Below are 23837 nucleotides of genomic sequence, written 5' to 3' on the forward strand. Positions count from 1 at the left end.
GTAAAAGTTCGAAGAGACAAAATATAATTAACCCTTATTTATACATATTGTCTTTGATGAAACGTAATTGTGTACATGATCTGTCTAATAGGAAAAAGAAAGAAACAAGCTAGCTAGCTGCTTAAACAGTCCACTAAGGACAATAAGCTGAACTATGTTCCCGTGATTTTTAGGCAAATAAAGCAAAAAAACCTGGGAAGAAATTCTTCGAGAGGCCTTGCTTAACGGCCGAACTACTACTAGAGAGGTTTTGGATTTAGAGCCCCTGATCAATACCATAAATCATGGAGTTTGGGGGGCCCCAAATATTTTGTTTGATCAGGCTCTTTCATACGCTTTATTGATTGCTCTTTTCATTTTCTCTTTTGGTGAAATTGATTACTTTATTGAGAAACCAGTTCATCAAAAAAAGAGTGACTGGGATAATGCAGTCTCAGCAAAACCAACTTTCCCATCTCTTCTCAGTCCCTATATAAGCACACCACTTTCTCTCAGCATCCTCACAAATACGGTTCCCTTTTCTTCCCATCTCTTCTCTTTGTGTATTTTCTAGCCAAAACACACGAGAAACCATGGCAATTCCACTCACTGTTTTAGTCTTTTTGGCTCTTCTAGCTCCAATCTCCATTTCCTCATCACCAGTTCCTGACCCAGAACTAGTGGTGCAAGAAGTAAATATGTAAGAGGCTTAAAAACCTTGGATTATTTATTTAGTTAATGCTTAATTGGTTCTATCAACATTTTAATAACATGTTACATTCTTAATTATATATATAATATTGGTCTTCTTTTTTAATTGTTGCATGCAGGAACATCAGTGCCTCCAGGAGAAACTTGGGCTATCTCTCTTGTGGGACTGGAAATCCCATCGATGATTGCTGGAGGTGCGACCCGAATTGGGAGCAGAACCGGCAACGGCTAGCCGACTGTGCAATTGGCTTTGGAAAGCATGCTATCGGCGGCAGAGACGGGAAGATATATGTGGTCACCGACGCCAGTGATGATCCTGTGAATCCCAAACCAGGCACTCTTAGACACGCTGTGATCCAAGACGAGCCCCTTTGGATCATCTTCAAGAGTGACATGGTGATCAAGCTGAAGGAAGAGTTAATCATGAACGCTTTCAAGACGATTGATGGGCGTGGTGCGAGCGTGCACATTGCCGGGGGGCCATGCATTACTATCCAGTACGTGACCAACATTATTATTCATGGCCTCAACATCCATGACTGCAAGCAAGGTGGGAATGCCTATGTAAGGGACTCTCCTGGACATTATGGCTGGAGAACAGTCTCCGACGGCGACGGTGTCTCGATCTTTGGGGGAAGCCATGTTTGGGTGGATCATTGCTCTTTATCAAATTGCCATGATGGACTAGTTGATGCCATTCATGGAGCCACAGCAATCACCATCTCTAACAATTATATGACCCACCATAACAAGGTCATGCTCTTGGGCCATAGTGATTCCTACACACAAGACAAAAACATGCAAGTCACTATAGCATTCAACCATTTTGGAGAAGGGCTTGTACAGAGGATGCCAAGGTGAATTTCCTTCAAAACTTTTGGTCCAACTTTTCTTTTCTCTGTTCTAACATGATCGTAAAAAGTGTCTCCCAATCCCCAATTCTAGGACTTGGGATTTCAAATGGTCTTGGTCCTGATCCATATATATAAATATATTATATATATATTGAACGCGTTCCTTCTTTTTCTATTTACATTCATTTGCAGATGTAGACATGGGTATTTCCATGTGGTGAACAATGACTATTCCCATTGGGAAATGTATGCAATTGGTGGCAGTGCTGATCCAACTATTAACAGCCAAGGGAACAGATTTCTCGCCCCCAATGACATATTTAACAAGGAGGTGAGAACCCGCATACAAAAATCTAGAATATGGGAAAAAAGTTAAATGGCCCATAAAATCAGAGCACTTATTCAAGTATGTCAACTGATTTCAGGTTACCAAACACGAGGATGCACCACAGAGCCAGTGGAAGAACTGGAACTGGAGATCCGAAGGAGATTTGCTGTTGAATGGTGCTTTTTTCACTCCCTCGGGTGCCGGAGCATCTTCAAGTTACTCCAAGGCATCAAGCTTGGGAGCAAGACCATCTTCCCTCGTGAGCACAATCACTGCTGGTGCAGGTTCACTTAAGTGCAAGAAGGGCTCGCATTGCTGATCGAGTAGCTGTGGCTAAGACAGCCAGCCCCCCAAAGGCGAGAATTAATTCAGGCTTGGAGAAAGGAAAATGACAAAATCTGAAGGGAAACAGAAAAGAACAAGACCAAGTGTACTTACAAGAAACTTAGGATTAAAGTCCTTGTATATTAACTCTTAATTACTGCCTTAAACTTGGGTATATTACAACCTTAATACTTGTTTCTCTTAAGAATCGTCATGGGGATAAGAAGAAGCGAGCGAAAAAAGTGTTGTGTAATGATTGTCCAATGAAATGAGCCCTTTTATGTCTAATCTCTCATCTCTTTCACTTTCTTTGGGTCCCACTTTAGCCTTTGGATCACATGGATGACCCAGTTGGTCTGGCCGGAGCTAAGAATGGGAGCAAATGGATGTTACTGGTAGTCCATTAATGGGGTTTGGTCTATAGGGTTAACATTTTCAACTTGCATGTGTGCCTGCTTTGAAAACATGCAGAGGAGGCAGGAGCAGCCAGCCCACGCCTAGTTCAGATCTTGTGGCCGGGAAGTAACTCCCCCGTACCAGTTTTCTGTTAAAATTATGTCCCTCCGACAACTCCAGTAGCCATAAATTACAACTACCGGCAATCATAATGGCCAACGGTACACATTCCACCTAAATTGGCAAATCTAGGGTCGGCAGAGATAGGAATCCCTCTCGGATTGATAAATTATATCGGCGTCCCCTTCCATTATTTTCGTGTGTTCTGCTAAAGGCTAACGGCAGCCACATCCATAATCTCTGATGATCAAAATCTTCTCAAAACTTTATCTAAATTTGAGAGTTTGGAAAATTCTATACACCATATTAGCATCTCACTTTCATCCTACTAAGTAAGATGTGGCATATTTATCACTTTTAAATAATTATTTATTACATGTTTTTTTTATCATTTAATGGTGATGAATATACCACATACTACTTAATATGATCAAAATAAAATGAGAGTGTAGTGTATAGTATTACTCTGAAAATTTTGGATAGAAAAAATAGAGAAATGATACTTGCAGTCGTGAATGTGTAAACACCTTGCAGTCTTTTTGAAAAAAAGTAAATAAATATGGGACCTACATAGAAAGAAATTAATTTTTTATGAGTAAATTTCACTCTTTTTCAAAGCGACTGCACAATATTTGCACATTCCACGACTATATGTAGTATTACTCGGAAAAATAATATAGCCCTACAGTATTTAATGAACATTTTAGTATTGTTTGAAAAAATTCACGAACAAGAATCCTCTTCGTTTTCAAGTTTTCAAGTGAAATGAAGAGTATTTGATTTAGTGATGTGAAGTAGCCAAAATATCCATTATTTTACACATACCATTTCAAGTGAAATGGATAGAATATTATTCCAAAATTCACATAGGGCAGTGATAAATATTGTAAGACACATTTATTGTGTCTCTTATTCCGTGGAATAAGATTCTATCAGGAGATCTTTTTCCTAATATCACAACGAACAGCATGATGAGCTGGTTTGTACCATAACTCCCGATCACAAAGCTAATATATCCCTCGTGCCCTGAGTTCTCAATTTCTAGGGCTTTATAAAAATCGACCACACCGACTATCACAAATGCAAACCGGTTGTCGAAGATCGAAACCAGCAAAGAACCAATCGACTAACGATTGAAAAATCTTAAAACTGATATTAGCCGGTTTAGTCCCAATTTGAACTTGGTTCAAACTATCGAACCGGCCAATTATATAAATATATATATATATATATATTATACGTATATAAAACAACGTCGTTTCACTCATGTGAGTGAAACGGTGTCGTTTTACACCTGACGTTTATATATATATATATATATATGAAACGACTCAATTTTGACTAGGTGTTTAATAACCCCGCCCTCTCCCCTCCCTCATATTCTTCTTCCCGATTCTTCTTCAGTTCACTTTTCTTCTCATCTTCAAGCCCCGCAGTGCCACTCCCCTCATCCTTCATGGTGTTCACGTAGGTTGTTAAACCCCGCACCACCGCACGTCTCTTATCAGCCCCTCTGACTTTCCCCCTTTCCATCGGTGGCTTTTGTTCTTTTGATGTTGTTAGTTTTTACATGTTTGAATTTTGATTTTTGAATATGTGATCCAGATTTTCTTCTCTCTTTTTGGTCTTTTAATTAGGTCTCGGATTTGCATTTGAATTTTGATGTTTTCTTCATCTTTGATAGTTATTTTTCATATTATTTGTGTCTAAATTGTTTATGTGTGTTTGTACAGAAATTTTGAAAATTTTGGATCAAATTCTTGGGACTGTGAATAGTGATCTGAGACCTAATTCCCGCTGTGAGTGTTAAATCAAATTATTGGGTATTGATTTAATATTTTTTTGCATAAAAGAAATAAAAAAAACTTATTATTGTTAATTTATTATGTAAGAAATTTCTAGTTGACAATTGTGTTGTAAGATTATTTTGGAATAAATTGTAGAAAGATGAGCAAGCTAAAATCTAGATTAGAGTTTTAAACTTGTGATATTTGTCATGTTGCAAACTAGCTGCTGTGTAATTGTGTTGATGTTTGTTCTTTGTTTGTTTTAATTTTTTCTGTTTTGTAATTAATTATGTATTTAGATTTTTACAAGTTAGATGGATTCTTCATCAACTCCAATATCTATTGGAGTTGATTCGAATGAACAAACTATTAATTTGGAAGATGATTCGAGAAAGACTCAAACAGTGTAAACACCAAGATCCCCTAGTGCCCCTAACAATAGTAGTTGTCAATTTCCTAAGAAATGAAAGGAAAAGTATATGTTGATTGTTTAGGATCACTTTACGAAAGAGTAATGTTAGATATAGTCATAGAATGTGCAAACGTCATGCAATCTTTTTGAAAAAATGTAAGGTCTACTATTAAAATTTTTTTTTTCATGTGAATCTTGTATTGACTCACTTTTTCAAATAGATTATACAATATTTACACATTTCACAACTGTAAATATTATTTTTCTTTATTATTACCATCGATAATGCAATCTCAAATGATACTGCAATTTCATATTTGATACAATTTTTTACGAAAAATGTGTTGGGAGAAAAATGTATACATACTCATATTTTTTAACTTTATTATAAATGAAGGTTTTGAAAGAGCGTAGCAACACTCTCACAATGACTAATGCGATTAAATATTTGCATTCCGCTCCTCTCTTTCAAGATTAGACAAATTTATACTCGCAAAGTTATACACAACCTCAACACAGGGAACGACCAAAGATTATTATTGTTTTTTTGCCATTGATGCTGCCGCCAATGGAGAGTGGAAGAGAAACACCTAGAATGTAGGTGAAGAGTACCACAGAAAGTGTGAAACCAAAGGGCCAGCAAAAACTGTGGTCTGCAATGAACCAGGCAGCTGGAAAAACAAAACGGCTCTCTAATAAGTACCGTAGCCTTCTCTTACAACAGATGTGCCCTAATTCTCTGTTGTCTGTGTCAATGTTCCTCTCTCTCTCTCTCTCTTTCAAATTCAAAGAACTCATAAATTATCAATGGCAAGGGGCCCGTCAATTACAGATGTGCCCCAATCCTCTATTATCTCTGTCTATGACAGTTTCCTGCTTGTCGAGAGGGAGTGGCTTTAAAAAGTACAATCCATTAACCACCAACCACGTGGGCTAACGATTATCTCTCCAGAGAAGGAGACGAGCCTACGAAAAAAAACAAAATCTGTGGCTGGACATCAGTACCATCAGAACTTCTGATTCAGAAGTACTACATTATCTACCGCACGTTACACCTCTGTATGATGAGCCATCGTTATTTCCATCCGGTTGCACCATGAGAGTACAGTCCATTAGTGGTGTACATTTAAATCGAAAAATCAGATCGGATCGATTAGTCCAATTTTAAACTGGTTCAGTTTAAAATTAATTTTTATATTATGAAAATCGATCAGAACCGATCTGATTTCAATTTCATAATTTTCAGAATCGAACCGAACCGAACCGATTGAAAAATATATATATATATAAATTAATTTTATATATTATACAAAATATTTATATATATAAGTTTTATATATAATATATAATAATATATTAAATTTGTATATATAATGTATAATTATATATCATGTTTGAAATAATTTCATATTATAATTTATAAATTATAACATAAAATATTAATCTTAAATATGAACATTTGTAATTAATTTGATCATATTTTATTAATATAATTATATATAAGATAATGTTATTATAATTTATAAAATAAAAATTTAATCTTAAAAATAAAAATTTAATTGATTATATGATTTAAATATAATATATATATTAAATTATTAATAATATTTTATAAAAAAAAGTAACATTTTACTATACATTTTAAAAAAATCAAAAAATCGAACCAAATCAAACCGAAAACCGATAAAACCGAATGTATCGATTTAAGAGGATAACCGAAACGTAATCAATTTTAAAAAATGAAAAATCGATACATATCAATTCGATCTTAAATTTTATCTAAAATCGAACCGGATTGATTACACCTCTACAATCCATCAATGGCGAGAGAGAGCGAGAGAGAGAGAGAGCGCATAAAATCTAAAAATGCAAAAGTGTCGGTGCAATTGAAACCTCGAGCCAAAATTGTGGAATGGCCCTAATTAACCGAAAAAAAGACTTTCCAGATTCTGTAGCATCTTGTACCAGCAATTTTGGACGGGACTTCCACGACAAAAGATGACAGGAAGCAAGCATCAGATAGTTGCCAAAAGTAGCAACAAAATCAACCACCACAGAAGTGAGTATACTACAAATTCAAAAGGCACTCCAAAATCTACAAGAAAACAGTCTTCCTCCAAGTGAACATTAGGGTCTCACAGTCAATCACGACACCCACAAATCAAGCCAACATAACACTGAGCTCAAGTGAAGCAGAATTGTAAATAAGAACTGGACACGTCAGTACTCATTAGGCGAGATAACATCATCGATCTTCAATATCATCTTGACAACTTGAGTTGCCAGTAGGATCTGCTGCTGTTTCCCAATCAGGGTCTCAAACACATTTTGCTCACGCATGTCATTAGTGCCAGCATCATTACAATCTATTCCACAGTAGGAATTGTTTTCCTGCATATTTGAATCCAAAATAATGTTTACATATCACTTCCATTAAGCACCAGCAGGCTTACACTTAAAAGTACGAGAGACAGAGAGAGAGAGAGAGAGAGAAGAAGAGATCAAAGCCATCAGGCCAGAATAAAACTTATAATCGTGTCCATTTACCTTAATTTGCTGTGACTTCACTGCGGATAGTGTTTCAATAGGTTGGAGGCCACTGTTCTCCGCTAGTGCCATGGGAATAGAATCCAAAGCATCGGCAAATGCTCTAATAGCATACTGCATAGAAAATGACAAAATTGTCAGCAAGACACGTTAATCAGAATGATAGGAATACCATATAAGAATATTCTATCCTAGAGGACAAGATGATCATTGCGGTGGATTAATCAGAAGGATAGAAGTACCAACAGAAACTGTCATACCTGCTCAACTCCAGGGTATCTATCTGCAGCTGCCTCTACAGCGATTGAGCATGATATCTCAGCTGATCCACCGCCATAAACAATAGAATTGTTGCGAATGAGATTCCTAGCAACACACAAGGCATCATGGATGCTGCGCTTCGTCTCCTCTACCATCATTTTGTTACCTATTACATTACCAGACACCAAAATGCATTATGATATCATCTAATGCCTTCAAGACCATTTGTCTCAGTTTTCCGCTGCTTTATATAATCATATTCTCAGATAATGTAGAAAAGTGTATCAACAATTCGAAAGCGAGTAACTCCTTTGAAAATATACGTCTTAATTCAATGACTGCACACAAGTTCCCATTTGATGGTGCCAAAATGAATATGAACTAAATCACAGCTTTAATTCGGAACACCATCCGGAATGCCCCAAATATTACTTCCTTTTTACTTATCAAAAAAAAAAAATTGGAACACTATCCATCCATAGAAAACAAGGAGAATTACCAATGAAGAAACGTAATAAGCTACAATTATTGATTGCAGACCTAATAAGACAAGATATTAACATACCTCCACGAACAAATATGGTTACAGCCCTCGAATTTGCACAGTGTTCAATGTACAGCATTCGATCTTTTGTTGTACCAAATGATTTTTCTCGAACCAAACCAGCCTTTAAAATTGCAAATCAAAGTTTATGTCAGGGTGAAGAAATGTAAGAAGACTAAGTTGTGTGAATCATGCAAAAAGTTTAGAAACATAGGGAATGTTTGTTTGAAAGATATTTTGAAAATCTGTTTGAGATGTATTGTTTATTGGATTTTGTGAAGGTAGATGGGAAAATGTAAATATTTTTGTATTGGGGTTTGTGAAAGTCAATAGGTAGAATTGAAAAAGTCTAAATATAATTGTTTTACTTTTCACTAAATTTTAGGTAAATGTTTGGATGAAAAGTTTAAATAGAAAATTTATTTTCAAACTTTTTGGATTGAAATTGAAAAAAAAATTAAAAAGTTTTGATTAACCAAACATAGAAATGAACTGCAAGTTGAATATCTAATGAAAAAACAAACTTTTCCGATATGATTCAGACTAGGGATAATTTTGACTTTCAAAAATGTTTACCAAAAATTGAGATCATATCAGCAAGACACAATAATATTCGTGTCTATTAGGCTTGACAAAATATATATCTAGCAATACATACCAGTATCAGAGCAGTAGCAGTAGTAACAAATAAGAAATACCTTTCCTAACTTTTCTGGAGTCAACTCTTGGAACCTTGGTACAATTCTTCCACCTACAAAGACATTAATAACATTATATTCTAGTGAATACAGAAAGGAGGAAAACAGTAGAACTTCATAAAAAACTTCTTGATAGAATCGATCCAAATAAATAATAAGCATATAAAATAAAGAGCTGAAAAGCTTAAACAAGACAAACCTGTGGCTATTGCAATCAACTCCAACTCCACACCACCAACCCATCTGACAGCAGGCAAGTTCCTGTGCATCAATAAATGATTCGCTTCATCATCAAACCCCCATTGACAGATAACCAAGGTAGCACCAACATCCTGGAATTCTCTGAGTCAGTCTTCCCATTACCCCAGAGGCATGATGACAATAAAGAAAGATATATTGTACCAAGAAAAAGCATTTCAAAGTTCCATATCATAAAACCAAAGAAAGTAGTGAAGTCATATCAGGGAAAATAGGAAAATTTTAAATTAACAAAAGAAAGATACGGAAAAAACATAATAATAAACACAGGAAAAGAGAAGTGTTAGATCTACAAAGGGATCTCACAAAAATAAACTCACAAATTGCATGGTTTGATGTGATACAACATATCCACTTTACAGTAAAAAGAAGTTTACAATTTGACATACAACATTAAGCCACGTCAGTTTGTGAGTTTACTTTTGTGAGATTCCTTTGTGAATAAAATATTTCTCTTAAACTATATAGTGCTATCCCACCTTGCATTTTTGAACCATGTCATCAAAATACTTCTGCTCTTGCACACGTAATGTCTGGAACTTTTCCACTGTATCAATATCAACCTTATGTTTAGTTTTTGGCTTCGGTGGCTCAAAGGGGCAAGTCAAGATAGCAATTTTTGCATCTTCAATCTTCTTTGGCATCTGTGGATGGCTCATGTCCTTGTCAACAACAATTCCATATATTAGCTCGGCATCTTCCAACTTCCCACCGACTTTTCCATCTACTTTTATTAACTCAAGGTTAACATCCTTCCTTTCTAGATCAGCCACAGCAAGAACTGCTTTAACAGCAATTTCAGCCAAACTGCGTTTGCATCGATTCACACTGCCACATAATGTAGAAAGGTTTCACAAACATGGAAATATCACGTGAAATGTAAAAACACATTAAATTATCATCAACCACCATTACTCTCCATTGAATGCCAGTCTACGGGTGAAAAAACACATGCTTTCCTGTTCCATACAAAAGAGGGGAAAAGTTCCCACATGATAATGTGGGAGGAGCTTCCAGAGCTCCTTTAACCACTTCAAGTGCCACTGATGCGCTCAGAAAATTTCTTTTGAGATCCTTCCATAGTTGATAAATCAGATTAAAAAGACTGCCAAAATTGGGAACCCTTTGGGAATTCCAGCACCAGATCAGTTTTAGGCCAAAAACAAAGTCATCTTTTTTTAGAGGTAACAACTAGGTGCTTTTTACTGGGCAACAGCAGAATGTAATAAATGTATTTTGCAAACCAGTGGCAGAAATGACAAGGACATATTTATGACAACTATATCGGAAAAAAAATATATAAGCGATTTCGGCAAAATATAAGCAAGAGGCATGCAAATGAATATTTTTTCCTAAAAAATCAAAGCAGAAAAAGAGAGGGAAATACAGCATGATATCAAATATGACACTGGTGACGAAAACCACTAAGGAACTGCCAAACATGGTGGTGAAACAGACAAGAATATATAGTGGACTCACATCTTTGAGGACAAAGTAGTCATGCAAGTTTGAACCAAAGGCTCAATGTTTGACAGTCCAAAATCGAATTTCTCAGCTATCCGCTCTAAATTCTCAACAGCAATCCTAGAAGCCATTTCATAGCCCTCAGCAACCCGAATGGGATGAATACCACGTTCCAACAGCCGCTCAGCCTGCTCCAAAAGTCCACCAGCCAAGACAACAACTCCAGTTGTGCCATCACCAATCTCATAGTCCTGACTCCGGGACAGTTCAACCATCAGCTTTGCAATTTGATTGTCAACATCCATCTGCTCCAAGATTGTTGCACCATCATTGGCTGACAACGAAGAAAATAAAAGGTAAGAAACACCTCAAAAAGTGGCAGAATTTGCAAAGAACAAAATCTTTTTCATTTTTTGTTCTCATGCACGCATCACAATGAAAGGAAAAGGACAAGATTAAAGGATCTAGAAATGACACATGACCACATAAAAGAACAATGAATATCGTAGAACCCATCTTTTTACGTGGATATCACTAATCACCAATCCATAATTCTAGAGCGTATAGACTCAATGGTCTAAGTGGGTTTAAAAGTACGGATTTCAGCTATTTCGTTACAAAGATTTTACACACAAAAGGCCTCTCAGAATATTGTTAAAAACGGGTTAAGTTCGTAGGTACCAGGGGAAAAGGTAATAACTGTAGGGAGCCCGGAGGGCTGAAACTCGACATAAAACTAGAGGAACTACTCAACTCTGTACCGGTCGATCCCTCTGCCATCCAAATCAAATCCTTCAACCATGGACAAATAACTTCACACAATTACACACACAGAGGTATACTTGTTGGAAATATGAAATAAACGCACACGCTACTTCCTCACTGTCAGATTTCCATAGCACATAGATTGATCCGCAGAAGCAAAATCTCAAGAGTCACTTACCCTACTCAGGTAACCAACTAACTTGGAATCGTATATCAAGTATTTCATACAGAAATTAAAATACTCCAACTTCAAAATTCCCTAATCGCAAAAAAAAAAAAAAAAAACAAAAACAGAAACCTAGGAAATGTTCATAAACAGTCCCAAAACCCAAAACAGAGAAAAAGAGTATAGTTTCAGTCCGAGAGAGCGACTAACTGATGGTGACGTCACCGTCGGGGCTCTGAAGCATCTTGTCCATGCCCTTGGGGCCGAGTGAGGTGCGGAGGATGCGAGCGACGGCTTTGCCTGAGGAAATGTTGGCCTTCTGAGCATCCAATCCTCTCAATCTGGTCTTCTGCTCCTGCTCCCTAATTATTATGAAGGGCCTTCCGAAGTCGTCGAAGGCCAGCGCCATTTCCCTCCTACTCCGATCTCTTTCTTCTCTGCTCTCTTATACCGCGGATAGGAATCAGAAAGAGAGATCAATGCAAGTGACGACTGAGTCTAGATCTAAAAACAAAAAAAATGTAGCTGCAGAAGAAGCTTCAAGAAGAGCGTAGACTGTATACGAAGGGTGGGGGGTTTTACTGGCTCGCTCTCGTTCTTCTCCAAACCCTAACTAGTGTAGTTATAGCAATTCGTTTATGGCGTATGGATCTCGGGCTTTCTGTTCATGGGCCCCAGTTCATTTCCACTGTTATACACCTTTAAGGCCCATTGTTATTTCTGGATTTTCAATTACAGGCCCAGCCCACTATGAGCAGAGCGAATTCGCTCTCAAACATTTTCTATAATTCGGAAATACGTGTAGCCTATAGTATTTAAGATAAATGATATTTATAATCGTGAAATGTACAAGTGTTATATAATTTTTTTGAAAAATGTGAGTAAATATGAGACTCACATGATAAATTTTTTTTTTAATAATAAATCTCATTCTTTTTAAAAAAAGATTGCGTTATGTATACGTACTTTACGCCTGTATCTATCGTTACACAATATTTAATATCTACCATGACGGATTTCATTGTCGAGAATATAATTTCTCTCACTTTGGCCAAACTCAACACATGATCTATTCCAAAGAAAACCTTGAAAAATTAGAATTAATAATTAGTTCATGACCATAAAAAAAAAAAAAAAAAAAAACTAGTGAACTGAAATCATCGATTGCCTTTTGCACACACCTTTGAAACAACCAATTTAACTAAAAATATCAAAGCTTAAACTGAAAATAGCAAATGAAAAAAAGAAAGAAAACAAAATCTCCACAACCAACGTCCCAGGCATGCATGGCTTTCCTCACACTTCGCAACCAATATTGTTACCCCGCACTGCATGCAAACCCATTAATGTTTCAATCCCTAACCCTAACCCAGGCCTATATCAACCCCCTCCCCTCCCTCCTCCTCTTCCACAACCCTGCATGCAGTGATTCTCTATCCGCTTTTAGAGAACTACTGCATTTTCGTATAGTACTCGATCGTATACCTTCTTCGTTCAACACCCACATACGTACACACATCCAAAAGAGCCATTCCGTGCAGCTAGCTAGCTACCTAGTTTCCAGCAAAAATGGCACGCCAAATCGTCGTTCTTCTCCTAGTTATCTTTGCTGTTGTCGGGCTGGCTTTCGCCGAGACACAGACCCCAACCTCTGCACCTGCCCCAAACAACGACGATATTGGAAACACTGACGACGGAAGCAGTGGTAACGAGGTCGTTGCGGCCCCAGTCGGTGGACCTGTGTCTGCTGATGTTTTCCCTCCAACCGATGCTGAAGGTCCTGGGACAAATGCTAGTGGCGCTGCTGCCCTCAAGGCCTACGGCGTCGCTGGAACCTTGGTGGCTGGTGCTGTTGCTGGCTTCTTTAGTTTTTATTAATTAATTAATCAAGCCGTAGTGCATAACCACCATTAATTGAGGCTTATTTTAAAAAGTGCTTGCTTAATCATTATGGTAATGCATGGATGTTTGTAATCTATAATTCAATTCAACATGATTTTATATGCAGTGAGACATAAAATGGATTCCGAATAAAGAAAAATAGAAGTGTGGAATTCAAAGCATGCATGCATGACATTTTTATTTTATTTTTTGTTAGTATCTCAAAATTGTTAATTTGGTGGTCGCTTGATTAAAAAGTACTGATTCCATGTTCTTTTTTTTTTTTTCTTGGGCTAAAAATAACTGTTTCAAAATTCTAGAGTCAATCTTTTTCAGCTCTCTATCATAAGTCGCCATGTAGAAATCTTTTGGATCCTTAAATTTTATATACACTTCAATTTTGATTAGGGAAGGCTAAGATAATCTAATATAGAGCTAGTAAGCTTCACAGTTGACTAATTCATGACTAGGTTTGTAAATGAATCAGTCTATTCGATAGCCCACTCGATATTCACCAGGTTAAACTCGAAACTAACTTGACTCATGAAAAAAAAATCGCCTGTGAAAGCAAATACCCGCTCAATTAGTAAATGACACATACCTGAGAAAAATCAACTCGACTCAACTAAGGCTAGTTAAGGCCCGCTTGTTTATGTTCAAGTCGACTCATTACACTACAAGAAATACAGGTACTTGCAGCGCACAAAATGGCCACAATAAGTAGCTATTTTCGCCGCAACGTAGTATTTTCATCATTTTTTTATGGCCACAACGTAGCTGTGAAAGAAGCGCCACAAAAAATATCTTGCAACATTTTATATATATGGTCACAAATAGTGAAGCATTTAGCGGCAGTTAATATTGTTGCTAATTGATGGGAACCAAGGTGGGCCTAGTCTTAAAGATCCTATGCAAGTTCTAGATGGGCCAATTACAATATCAAGAACTAAGAAGATCAATGAAGTAATGCAAAGATTGGTACAATCCACTTGGGACGAGTCTAGCAAGGGCCGAATATTCAAGATGGGCTCGAGAGAAGGAGATCCAGTGATCATCCACGTGATACAAGCTATAGAAGAGTGCAATACATATTAGGGCCTATTATTATGATTATATGATTGAAAGCCTTGGACTTGTTTATTTCATTAAATGACCCTATTTTATTAGTTATAGGAATTAGTCTAAAATAATTGGGTTTGAAGATGCTTGGCCCACATGTCTTATTTCTTATGAACTAAGGTTTTTGAGAAGGTCTTGTATTTTGGCCAATGGCTTATTTGAAAAGTTACTTTTTAGGAACTAGGGTTTAAAAAGGTACTGTAGTCGAGTTACTGTAGCCGTAGAACTATTCATCCAGGGGTATTTTTGGAAGAAATGGTTTTAGTTTGGTTAGGGTTTTAATTAGGTTTTTGTTTAAATACTCTTTATAGCCTCAAGTTAAGAAATTTATGAAATTTGATGAATTTATTCATTGTGAGTTGAGTTTACTCATCTTGTTCTTGGTTGAACTTTTGAACTTATCAAAGGTAAATTACAACCTTTGTGACGTTCCTCCTTGTAATCTGAGTTCTTGAAATAGATTCTTCAACGGGTCTAGATTTTAATATAATCTAGGTTCTTGAAACGACTTCTCAACAAGTCTAAGTTCTCCATCCATTGACTTAATTTTGGGTTTCTTAGGTGAGTTTTCAAATTGATTATAGATTCAAAAGATTCCACTCTCATGAGTTCATATCACTAATACATATTATGTTGGCCGCAAAAACTATAGACGGTAAGCAATAAGAGCCTTTACCGACCAAAGTGAAGCCATCACAAAACTTAAATTGAAGTCGCAAATGTCAAATGCACTTCTGACAAAAAAACATTAGTCGCAAATATGTATTAGCATCAACATAAGTGCAACCTTATTTCTGACGACATTATGTGGTCTATATTTAGTTATTTTGGTTACAATTGTTGTCGCAAAATGTTTCCTAAACTACCAAATTTTTGCAAAAATATGCAATGTCCCTTTTTTCATCCACTTTCAAGAGCAAAATTTTTTCACATTTGTATCTGAAGTCTTTTGAGCTTGAAAAAAACTGGACACAAATAAATTTCTAAATTAACAATTCATTGTCCATCTAGTGATGAGTATGTTTTAGCAACCTAATTATGAATACATCTGTCCATTTAGTGATGAATAAATCTGCCAATAATCTGAAAGGCAATGCTTAAGCATGCAATTGGGTAAAGATGTAATGAAAAATCACTCATATATATGTCAGTAACTTCAGTACTATCATTTATATTCCAAGCATTCTATCCATATTTTTTTTTAATGAAGCATCCCATGTATCAAGCATAAAAAGCAGTCCAACATTAAAGTTCAGAGCCCATAAAAAAATGAAAATTCAGACAGCAACAACAAATAACTAGAAAAAACATAAGGAAGGTAGCCTAGAATAATCCATACGAATAAGACCTTTCAACCTGGAGGAGAATCCCCCAAGCTATTCCAAACAAGATTAGACCCTTCCGCCCCTTGTTTAGCCAACCAGTCTGCCACTTGATTTCCTTCTCTGAAAATATGTTTTATGGAGCAGGTCATGGACACCCTGATCTCATTGATTTCCTCCCAGAAGTACTCCAAGTACCACACCCCGCATCTTCTTCGGTTCCCCCATGAGACTACAGTTAAAGAATCATGTTCAATTTCAACAAAATTTAAATTCAAAGAAATGCAAACCTTGAGACCATGAATAAGGGCTAGTAATTTAGCTTTATTGTTAGATCCAACTCCAACATGAGAAGCAAAAGCGTGGACCAGTTTGCCATGATCGTCTCTAATGATACCACCCACACCAAAAGATCCTGGATTGTCAAAACTGCTACCATCTGTATTCAATTTGAACCAACCAGTCTGAGGTTTTGTCCAAGCAACTAAACTGCACCTACGAGCTGTAAGGGTGACAATAGAAATATTTAACCATTGAAGCACCTGCACATCAAAATTAGACAAACTAGAAACCAAGATATCAATCCAGTGTTTAATGGAATGCAATAGATCGGGTAAAGAGACACTAAGACCCTCCATACGTGCTGAACATCTTCTCCTCCAAAGTCTCCAAGTGATAATCATCGAGATGACCCCTATAACTAAACCCAATTGAGTAAAGGATTTTGCACGATGAAACCAATAGGACACCATATCCTTCCATGTTCTGCCAATATGGACACCAAACATGACTCCAAAGAACTGCCACACCTTATGCGGTAACTCACCTTCAAACAGAACATGGTTCAGATCTTCATAGTGCCCAACAAGACAGTAACAATCACACCGAGAGACTATCAGAATACCAATACGGCGGAGACGATCATCATCGCTTAAAGCCGAATACCAAGCCTTCCACATAACAATAGACATTTTTAGCGGAATCACCTTATGCCACACCCAGGGATGCCAATCTAAATGCGATCCCCTGATGCAATCACAGTCCCAAGCCGATTTAGTAGAAAAACAAACATTATCAGATTGAGTCCAAATAAGAACATCCGAACTAGTCTTACAAGTGGCTAGAGTGTCCAAGATATCATCAACATTTTTCGGGCCAACTCACCCCATAATAAAATCTACATCCCAACTATCATTTAATTTGCATTCTTTAACGCGCAAAAAAGGGGAGCTCATTCAAGTCATATGATCAATGAGGGGCCCACGGTCTTGCCATTTGTCATGCCAAAAAAAAACATTTCTATCCTTAATCCTCCATTTCGCATTATTCATGACAAGGGGCATACTTCTAATAATCATTTTCCAAAATCTGGAACCCTTATTAGGATCAATAAGGGTTCAAGGCTTAGCCCCCATATATTTATCTTTAAAGAAATTAGCCAAAAGAGAGTTACCTTGAATTAAATTCCAAGCAAATCTCATGTGAAGGGCTTTTTGCATGTTGTCAAGGTGTCTCAAACCGAGGCCACCTTCCTCTAAAGGTTTGCAAATGTTATTCCAAGAAACCCATTTTTTTCCCTTTACCATTTGCCTCCTCCCAGAAAAAGGTACTCATCGACGGTGTAGCTCTTTGATGATTGATTGAGGGACCTGCAAAACGGCAAATAAATAAAGAGGCATATTAGATAACACATGCTGTAATAAAATCAGTCTACCACCTGCAGATAATAGTTTCATTTGCCAACCACTTATTTTCTTGCGCACTTTAGTCAACATTTCCTCCATATGCGTGTGTTTGAGTCTACCCAAGACGATAGGGACCCCCAAATATTTGAAGGGGAAAGAGCCTTCCGAAAAACCAGTTCTCTGCATGATCTCCCTCTTACGAGACAAGAAATATGTTTAGAGAGGAACAAGGCCGTCTTGTCTTTGTTGATACTTTGTCTTGACCAGCTCTCATAATGTTAAAGCACCTTTAAGAGCTCCCTAATGGATCTCATGCTACCATTTGTGAAATTACCACATCATCAGCATACATTAAATGGGAAATAATAGTAGTACCTCTGACTTGAGAGAATTGACCGAAACAATTTGCCCCCACGCTCTGTTTGATCAGCCTTGAAAGCACTTCTTGTAAAATGATGAACAAATAAGGGGACAGAGGATCCCCCAGTCTCAATCCCTGACCACCATGAAAGAAACATTTCTTAGTACCGTTCATCATGATAGAATACCAAGGAGTAGAAATACACTCCCGAATTAGAGTACCGACCTGAGAAGTGAAACCAAAGCAATGAAGGACCTCTAGTAAAAAATTCCAATAGACTCAGTCATAAGCTTTAGTCAGGTCCACTTTGAGCATAATATTCCCACCATGAGATTTTTTATTGATGGAGTTAACCATCACCTAGGTGAGATTGATGTTTTCAAATATGCTCCTACCCGGGAGAAAAGCACCCTATTCCAGAGAGATCATCCTTGGAAGAAAACCAGACAACCGGTTAACAATAATTTTGGAGCAAATTTTGTAGAAAACTTAGCAGAGGCTAATATGCCTGAATTTGTCAAAGCACGTGGGGTTATCTAACTTAGGGATCAAAACAAGATAAGAGGTGGAAAAAAATCTCAAGATTTGTTTATAAATAAAGAAATCCGAAACAGCATCCGAGACATCAAATTTCGCAATCTCCCAACAACTTTTAAAAAAGCCCGAACCAAAGCCATCCAACCCCGGGGCACTGTTAGGAGGGATGGAAGACACTACATCCAAAATTTACTCCATATTGGGCATTGAATAAAGACGGTCACAGTCTTCCTCCAAAATCACTGGGGATATTAAGTGAGACAAATTTGGAGTCTCTCTAGGAGGTTCCTCTCGAAGGAAATTAGTAAAAAACTCAGAGGCCCCTTAGTGAATTTGTTCTGGCGACTCATAAACTATACCGGAGGGGGACCTCATATCAAGAACTCTTTTACTCCTTTTATTAGCTAAGACGGCATGAAAAAATTGGGAATTACGATCCCCATCCACTTGTCTCTTTAGTTTGGCCAATTGAGCTAGGCGAATGTCTTCTCTGCATCGCCAAGAGACCAATTGAGTCAAAGCAATGAGAAGCTCCCTATCCGTCTCCTCATCCCAACCCCTTTGTAACCTGTTTTCCAATGCAACAATTTGAATTTCTGCCCTATGAATCTTATCAGTAGTTCTGTGAAGACAAGTTTATTCCATTCTCGGAGAGCCACCTTAGTCTTCTTTAGTTTAGCACTCAGTTTATTCAAACCCCAACCCGACACCTCATCAGACCAAACCTGCTTAACACAATCTAAGAACTTAGGGTGCTCAACCCACATCTGTTGGAATCTAAAAGGCGCCAGCCCATAGGAGAAAGGATTAGGGAAGAACTCTATGACTAAGGGAGAGTGATCTGAAGTGAGTCTAGGAAGGATAGAAATTGCAGCATTCGGGCACAATGACAGCAAAGAGGTATCTAGTAAAGCTCTATCTAGTTTAGCCCAGGATCTAGCCCTTCCAAACTGTCCATTGCACTATGTAAACACACTGCCCTTAGTCTTCATCTCATACAATCTTTCTTGGTGAATATAGTTATTAAACTCAGACATAGCAACTCTAGGTCTCGATCTACCTCCATTTCTTTCAAAATCATATCTAATGATATTGAAATCCCCAACAAACAGTCTAGGACCAGCTCCCGACCCTTGAAGGCTTATATCATCCCATAAAGCTTGATACTCATACCTATTGCATTTGGCATAAATAAAGGTATACAAAAGTTGGGAGGATCCTTCCCCAATTCTTAACATAATGAGCTGCAAGCCCCCATGAACAATCTGCACAGCAGTATCCTTTTCCCAGAAAACCCAAATTTTACCACTTACAGTGTCATTAGCATCCACATAATTCATATGTAAGGAGGTCATCAATCCCTGAGCTCAATCTGAACTTTGAAAAGGTTCAAATAAAGCAATAATTTTCGGTTTAAACTTGTCATTAATCTTCTTTAAACAATCTCTAGAAGTACCAATGCCCTGTAAATTTCAAGCAACTATAGGACCAATCATTGAGACTCTGAAATGTTCCGGGCATGAACCCGAGTGGAGCTTCTGATTTTCACAAAATGCTTATTATGGTACTCCTTCTTCCTAGCCAAGCTTTCAGACTCCATATGACAGTCTTTGTCCTGTGGGAGAACTTCAGGGGATGTTTTATTTTCTTGCTCTGAGGAGCAATCATCTTCAAAAATAAAATCACCCTCATTCCCCATTTCCTTTAACAAACTCCTGTCTTTTGCTTCTCTGTCACTCCTCTGATTTTCCTCACGTATAAATAGGATAGCATTATTTAATCCAAACTGATCTTCTGAATCCAGAACCCCCTGGGTACTCCAGTCGTTTTTTCCTCAGGCTCCTTCCTAATTGGGGATGGAGGTGAACCTAACTCCACCAAATTACTCTCTGTTTTTTCCACATCTTCAACATGATTTTTTTCCGATTCAGTTTCTTTCAAATCCTCTTTTTTCTCCATATCACTAACTTGTAAGTTGTTCACATTTTGTTCCTCTTTACTACTTTCGGGCTACTCATTTTTACGAATCCAAATTTGCACCACAGGCCCCTATTGTTTTCCAGATCGACAGCTTCTAACATTATGGCCCTGCATTTTGCATTTGCAGCAAAAGGCAAGGAAGGTCTCATATACAATATCTTGTTTTCTACTAGAGGAGACCCCTGGTGCGCCGATCCAAAAATGAGGGAGAGGCTCCTTGGCTGTGTCCATCTCCACACATACTCAAGCACCATCCATCCGAGTCGTGCACCTTGTCGGGTTATCCCGACAAATGAATCCTCCAAGAGGTGCCGTGAGAATTCGTAAAAAAGATTCATGGTAAAAGTTAGGAGGCAAACCTGGTAGGGAGATTCAGACGGGGACCGATGACAACTCTTCCTCTTCCTGGAAACCCAGGGTCCAGTGGAAGACACGATACGGGACTCCATTTACTTCGTTTGATTCACGCGAGAAAGTCTTCACGAAATCGGATTCCCTGGCAAGCCGAATAAAGACGTTTCGTGTCTGCCTCATGGCAGACACCACAGGCAGCCAAGCCCCATCAACTGTATATGAAAGCTCGAATGGAGTCCAGAGAGGGGCGTTGGTGAAGAAATTTTAAGACCAAAGAGAAACGGAAGGGTTCTACAGATCAATTGATTTCTTCTTTGGAAAATTGAAAAAAGACTTCCCCGTCCATGAACTTTGGCGCACAAGGCACAACAACTATCTCTAGTAGAGGTTGAGGGATCACTGCCACTAGGTCAGCATAAGTCTGCCGACCTAAGCTTCCCTCCGCGGCTGCCATGATGCCGCCTTCCGTAGGCAAAAAGCAAAATTTGAGGTCGTAACCCTAGCAGAGCATCGAGAGAGGAAAAGAGCCGTCTATACAAAAATCATTCTATCCATATATACACAGCTTCTATATCAAAAGAGAAAGCTTATATCACATTTCAATAGTAGCATATCACAACATTTAGAGCCTTAACAGAAAAATTTCATGGTGCTATTAGCATTCCTTATGTCTCTTCAATGAAACATGGGGATGGTTGTAGGATATGGCATATCTCATCTCTATTGATCTCCTAATCAACTCTGAAACTCCATTTTTCTGCATCCAACAATGTTCTTACAATGAGGCAAGTATTAATGGATTAATATATCACCAAAAAAGCCACAATTAGGTTTACTATATGATGTTCAACTAAAGACCTACCATATACATTAAGGTGACAAGCTAGATATATTCACCTAACTACCAGTTCTACTCTCCTTTCTTTTTAATTCTAACTATGGTGTACATGATTAGTACTTAGGAGTCTTGGTTAGACAAAAATTACTAAAAGGTACCAAGCAGGAGAGAATAACCCCTTGTGCATTAGAATATGATATTATATCACAATATGATATTATATTAGAATATGATATCATATCACAAAATGATATAATAAGCATGATTATAGCAGGAGGGAAAAACCCTTGTGCAATCTGATATCAAACCTAATTAAAATCTCTTGCAAATTTAAATTTAAATTTTAACAACTATTTAGACCAATACCTACTTTCTCCTCCTTAACAATTCCCTATAAACATTGCAAGAATATACTAAAGAGGTAAGCAAAAAGGTTTGGTCCTAGAATGTAAGGTACTATATCAATCATGTACTACAGTAATAACATGACAAATTGCAACCAGCAAAAGCAGTTTCTTGTATATAAGCCTACCCAATCATACATACCAATTTCAACTCCTGAAGCTAACACCCAGCCACCAAAACAAGTTTTAATAAGAGAATATCTTCTTGTAGGCCCCACCGCTCTCCCCTAAAAAAGGGCATCCAATAAAATTGTGACACGTAAGCACTCCATTTACTAACGATGTTGTCGCATTACAGCGGATTGAGTAAACAATTTTCCCTTCCTCCCGTATCTCATTTTTCCTTCCTCCCACAATCACTCCTCTCCCTCAGCAACCACAAACCCCTCCCTCGAGCCCTAACCCCACCCCCTCCTTCCCTCCCTCTCTCTCTGTAGGTAAAATTCCGAAGAAAACCCAAAAACTCAGGCCAAAATTGATTTTCGTGAGTTTAGTGGATTGCTAAAGCACCAATTTTAGTGAGTTGTTTATGTTTTCATGAAAATATTTGCTCCAAGTATAATGTTCAAGCTTTGATGTAATCATTTTCACGTTTAGAAGTTCTTTCTTTTTGCTGAAGCCGTGTGGATCCTTTAATTTGTAGAAGATCTGTCTCGCTACCCTTTTGAACAAGGTATTGCAGAAGCTGTTGCAAAAAATGTCAATTTTAGTTTATTTGTAATATTGCTTTCTATCCTACAAATAATACCATGAAGTTTGGAATTAATAATGGTGTTCAATTTGCATATCTTCTAATTGTTTAACTTTGCTCATCAGTGTGATGATATATCAGACTTCTGAATTATTCTATCTAGATGGAATATTTCTGGTTTTGTTTTTCTTAATTCTGTTAATTTTCTCATTTTACATCTTTCTTTCAATTAATGAGGACTTTTCTGGAGAACTCAGTTGCTGGACAGCTTAATATGGCTTTCACAATATAATTTGATAATCTCTATATAAAGATTGCCTTGCAGGGACTGATCCACTAATCATATATATTATGTTGCAGAACGGCAATGCCTATGAAGCTGAGCCCAGCCTATCCTTTGTGAAAGGTGCCAAAGATGTTGTTGTTCTAGTGGCAATGCTTGAATCTGGAGCCAAGCAAAGGGCACTAGTTCAGGTGAAGAAGCTTTAGCCTGCCGATAAGAATTCTTCTTCACCAACATAATCGTGAGGACTAGTTTTATATTTGAATACTAAGATTCTTTGTGTTTTCGCACTTCAATATAAACAAATCAACTTAAAATAAAAGAGTTTGATATCCATGCGGTAGAAGTATTGTAGTAGTAGTAGTGTTCAAGGATTTAAGGGGCAATTGGCTCCTCTGTAACTTTGAATCAAATCAATAAAAACTATTCAGATATTGAATTTTTGTGCTTATTCTTGAATCGAAGACGATAATAATGCTAAAAATAATATGAATAATGACAATGATATAAATCATAATAATTAGAATAAACATATCTAAACTTCTGAACCACCACAAAGTTTCCCTAATAGCTTTTGTATTATCAAAACTGAGGAGAAATGTAGAGTGCAAATTGACCCCTAATGTTTTATGCCTTGACAGTCTCCCACATGGGGCTATCCCTAAAAAATTGCTTTCCCATTAATCTACAAACTGAAAAGCCTCTATTGAATATTCTAACACTACCAATTATAGTACTATATGGACCATTTCGTTGATAAACTCTTCA

At 37.4% G+C, this 23837-nt stretch overlaps 3 protein-coding genes across 3 annotated transcripts; 2 read left to right on the top strand and 1 right to left on the bottom strand.

Annotated features, from left to right (window-relative positions):
* Positions 1-442: 442 nt before the first annotated feature.
* LOC108990813 (probable pectate lyase 5) lies at positions 443-2484 on the top strand. The gene is made up of 4 exons (XM_018964904.2): positions 443-679; positions 810-1547; positions 1737-1875; positions 1970-2484. The coding sequence occupies exons 1-4, from the start codon at positions 573-575 to the stop codon at positions 2189-2191; spliced, it is 1206 nt and encodes a 401-aa protein (XP_018820449.1). The 5' UTR covers positions 443-572; the 3' UTR covers positions 2192-2484.
* A 4349-nt stretch (positions 2485-6833) lies between these two features.
* On the bottom strand, positions 6834-12234 carry LOC108990809 (T-complex protein 1 subunit epsilon). The gene is made up of 9 exons (XM_018964902.2): positions 11825-12234; positions 10699-11017; positions 9699-10047; positions 9161-9293; positions 8962-9014; positions 8285-8387; positions 7719-7885; positions 7459-7572; positions 6834-7302 (listed from the first exon to the last, which is right to left on the bottom strand). Exons 1-9 carry the CDS (start codon positions 12021-12023, stop codon positions 7132-7134), a joined length of 1608 nt encoding a protein of 535 aa, XP_018820447.1. The 5' UTR covers positions 12024-12234; the 3' UTR covers positions 6834-7131.
* Positions 12235-12999: 765 nt separating this feature from the next.
* LOC108990802 lies at positions 13000-13547 on the top strand. The gene has a single exon (XM_018964893.2). The coding sequence runs from the start codon at positions 13184-13186 to the stop codon at positions 13490-13492; it is 309 nt and encodes a 102-aa protein (XP_018820438.1). The 5' UTR covers positions 13000-13183; the 3' UTR covers positions 13493-13547.
* Positions 13548-23837: the final 10290 nt, after the last annotated feature.

This window comes from Juglans regia, chromosome 13, assembly GCF_001411555.2.
Source record: "Juglans regia cultivar Chandler chromosome 13, Walnut 2.0, whole genome shotgun sequence".
Taxonomy (NCBI): Eukaryota; Viridiplantae; Streptophyta; class Magnoliopsida; order Fagales; family Juglandaceae; genus Juglans; species Juglans regia.

Coding starts and splice junctions, on each gene's coding strand:
- LOC108990813 (XM_018964904.2), top strand. CDS start 573: ATGGCAATTCCACTCACTGTTTTAGTCTTTTTGGCTCTTCTAGCTCCA. Junction 680..809: donor GTGGTGCAAGAAGTAAATAT/GTAAGAGGCTTA, acceptor TGTTGCATGCAG/GAACATCAGTGCCTCCAGGA. Junction 1,876..1,969: donor ATGACATATTTAACAAGGAG/GTGAGAACCCGC, acceptor AACTGATTTCAG/GTTACCAAACACGAGGATGC.
- LOC108990802 (XM_018964893.2), top strand. CDS start 13,184: ATGGCACGCCAAATCGTCGTTCTTCTCCTAGTTATCTTTGCTGTTGTC.
- LOC108990809 (XM_018964902.2), bottom strand. CDS start 12,023: ATGGCGCTGGCCTTCGACGACTTCGGAAGGCCCTTCATAATAATTAGG. Junction 10,048..10,698: donor ACTACTTTGTCCTCAAAGAT/GTGAGTCCACTA, acceptor ATTATGTGGCAG/TGTGAATCGATGCAAACGCA. Junction 7,886..8,284: donor AACCATATTTGTTCGTGGAG/GTATGTTAATAT, acceptor GTAATGTAATAG/GTAACAAAATGATGGTAGAG.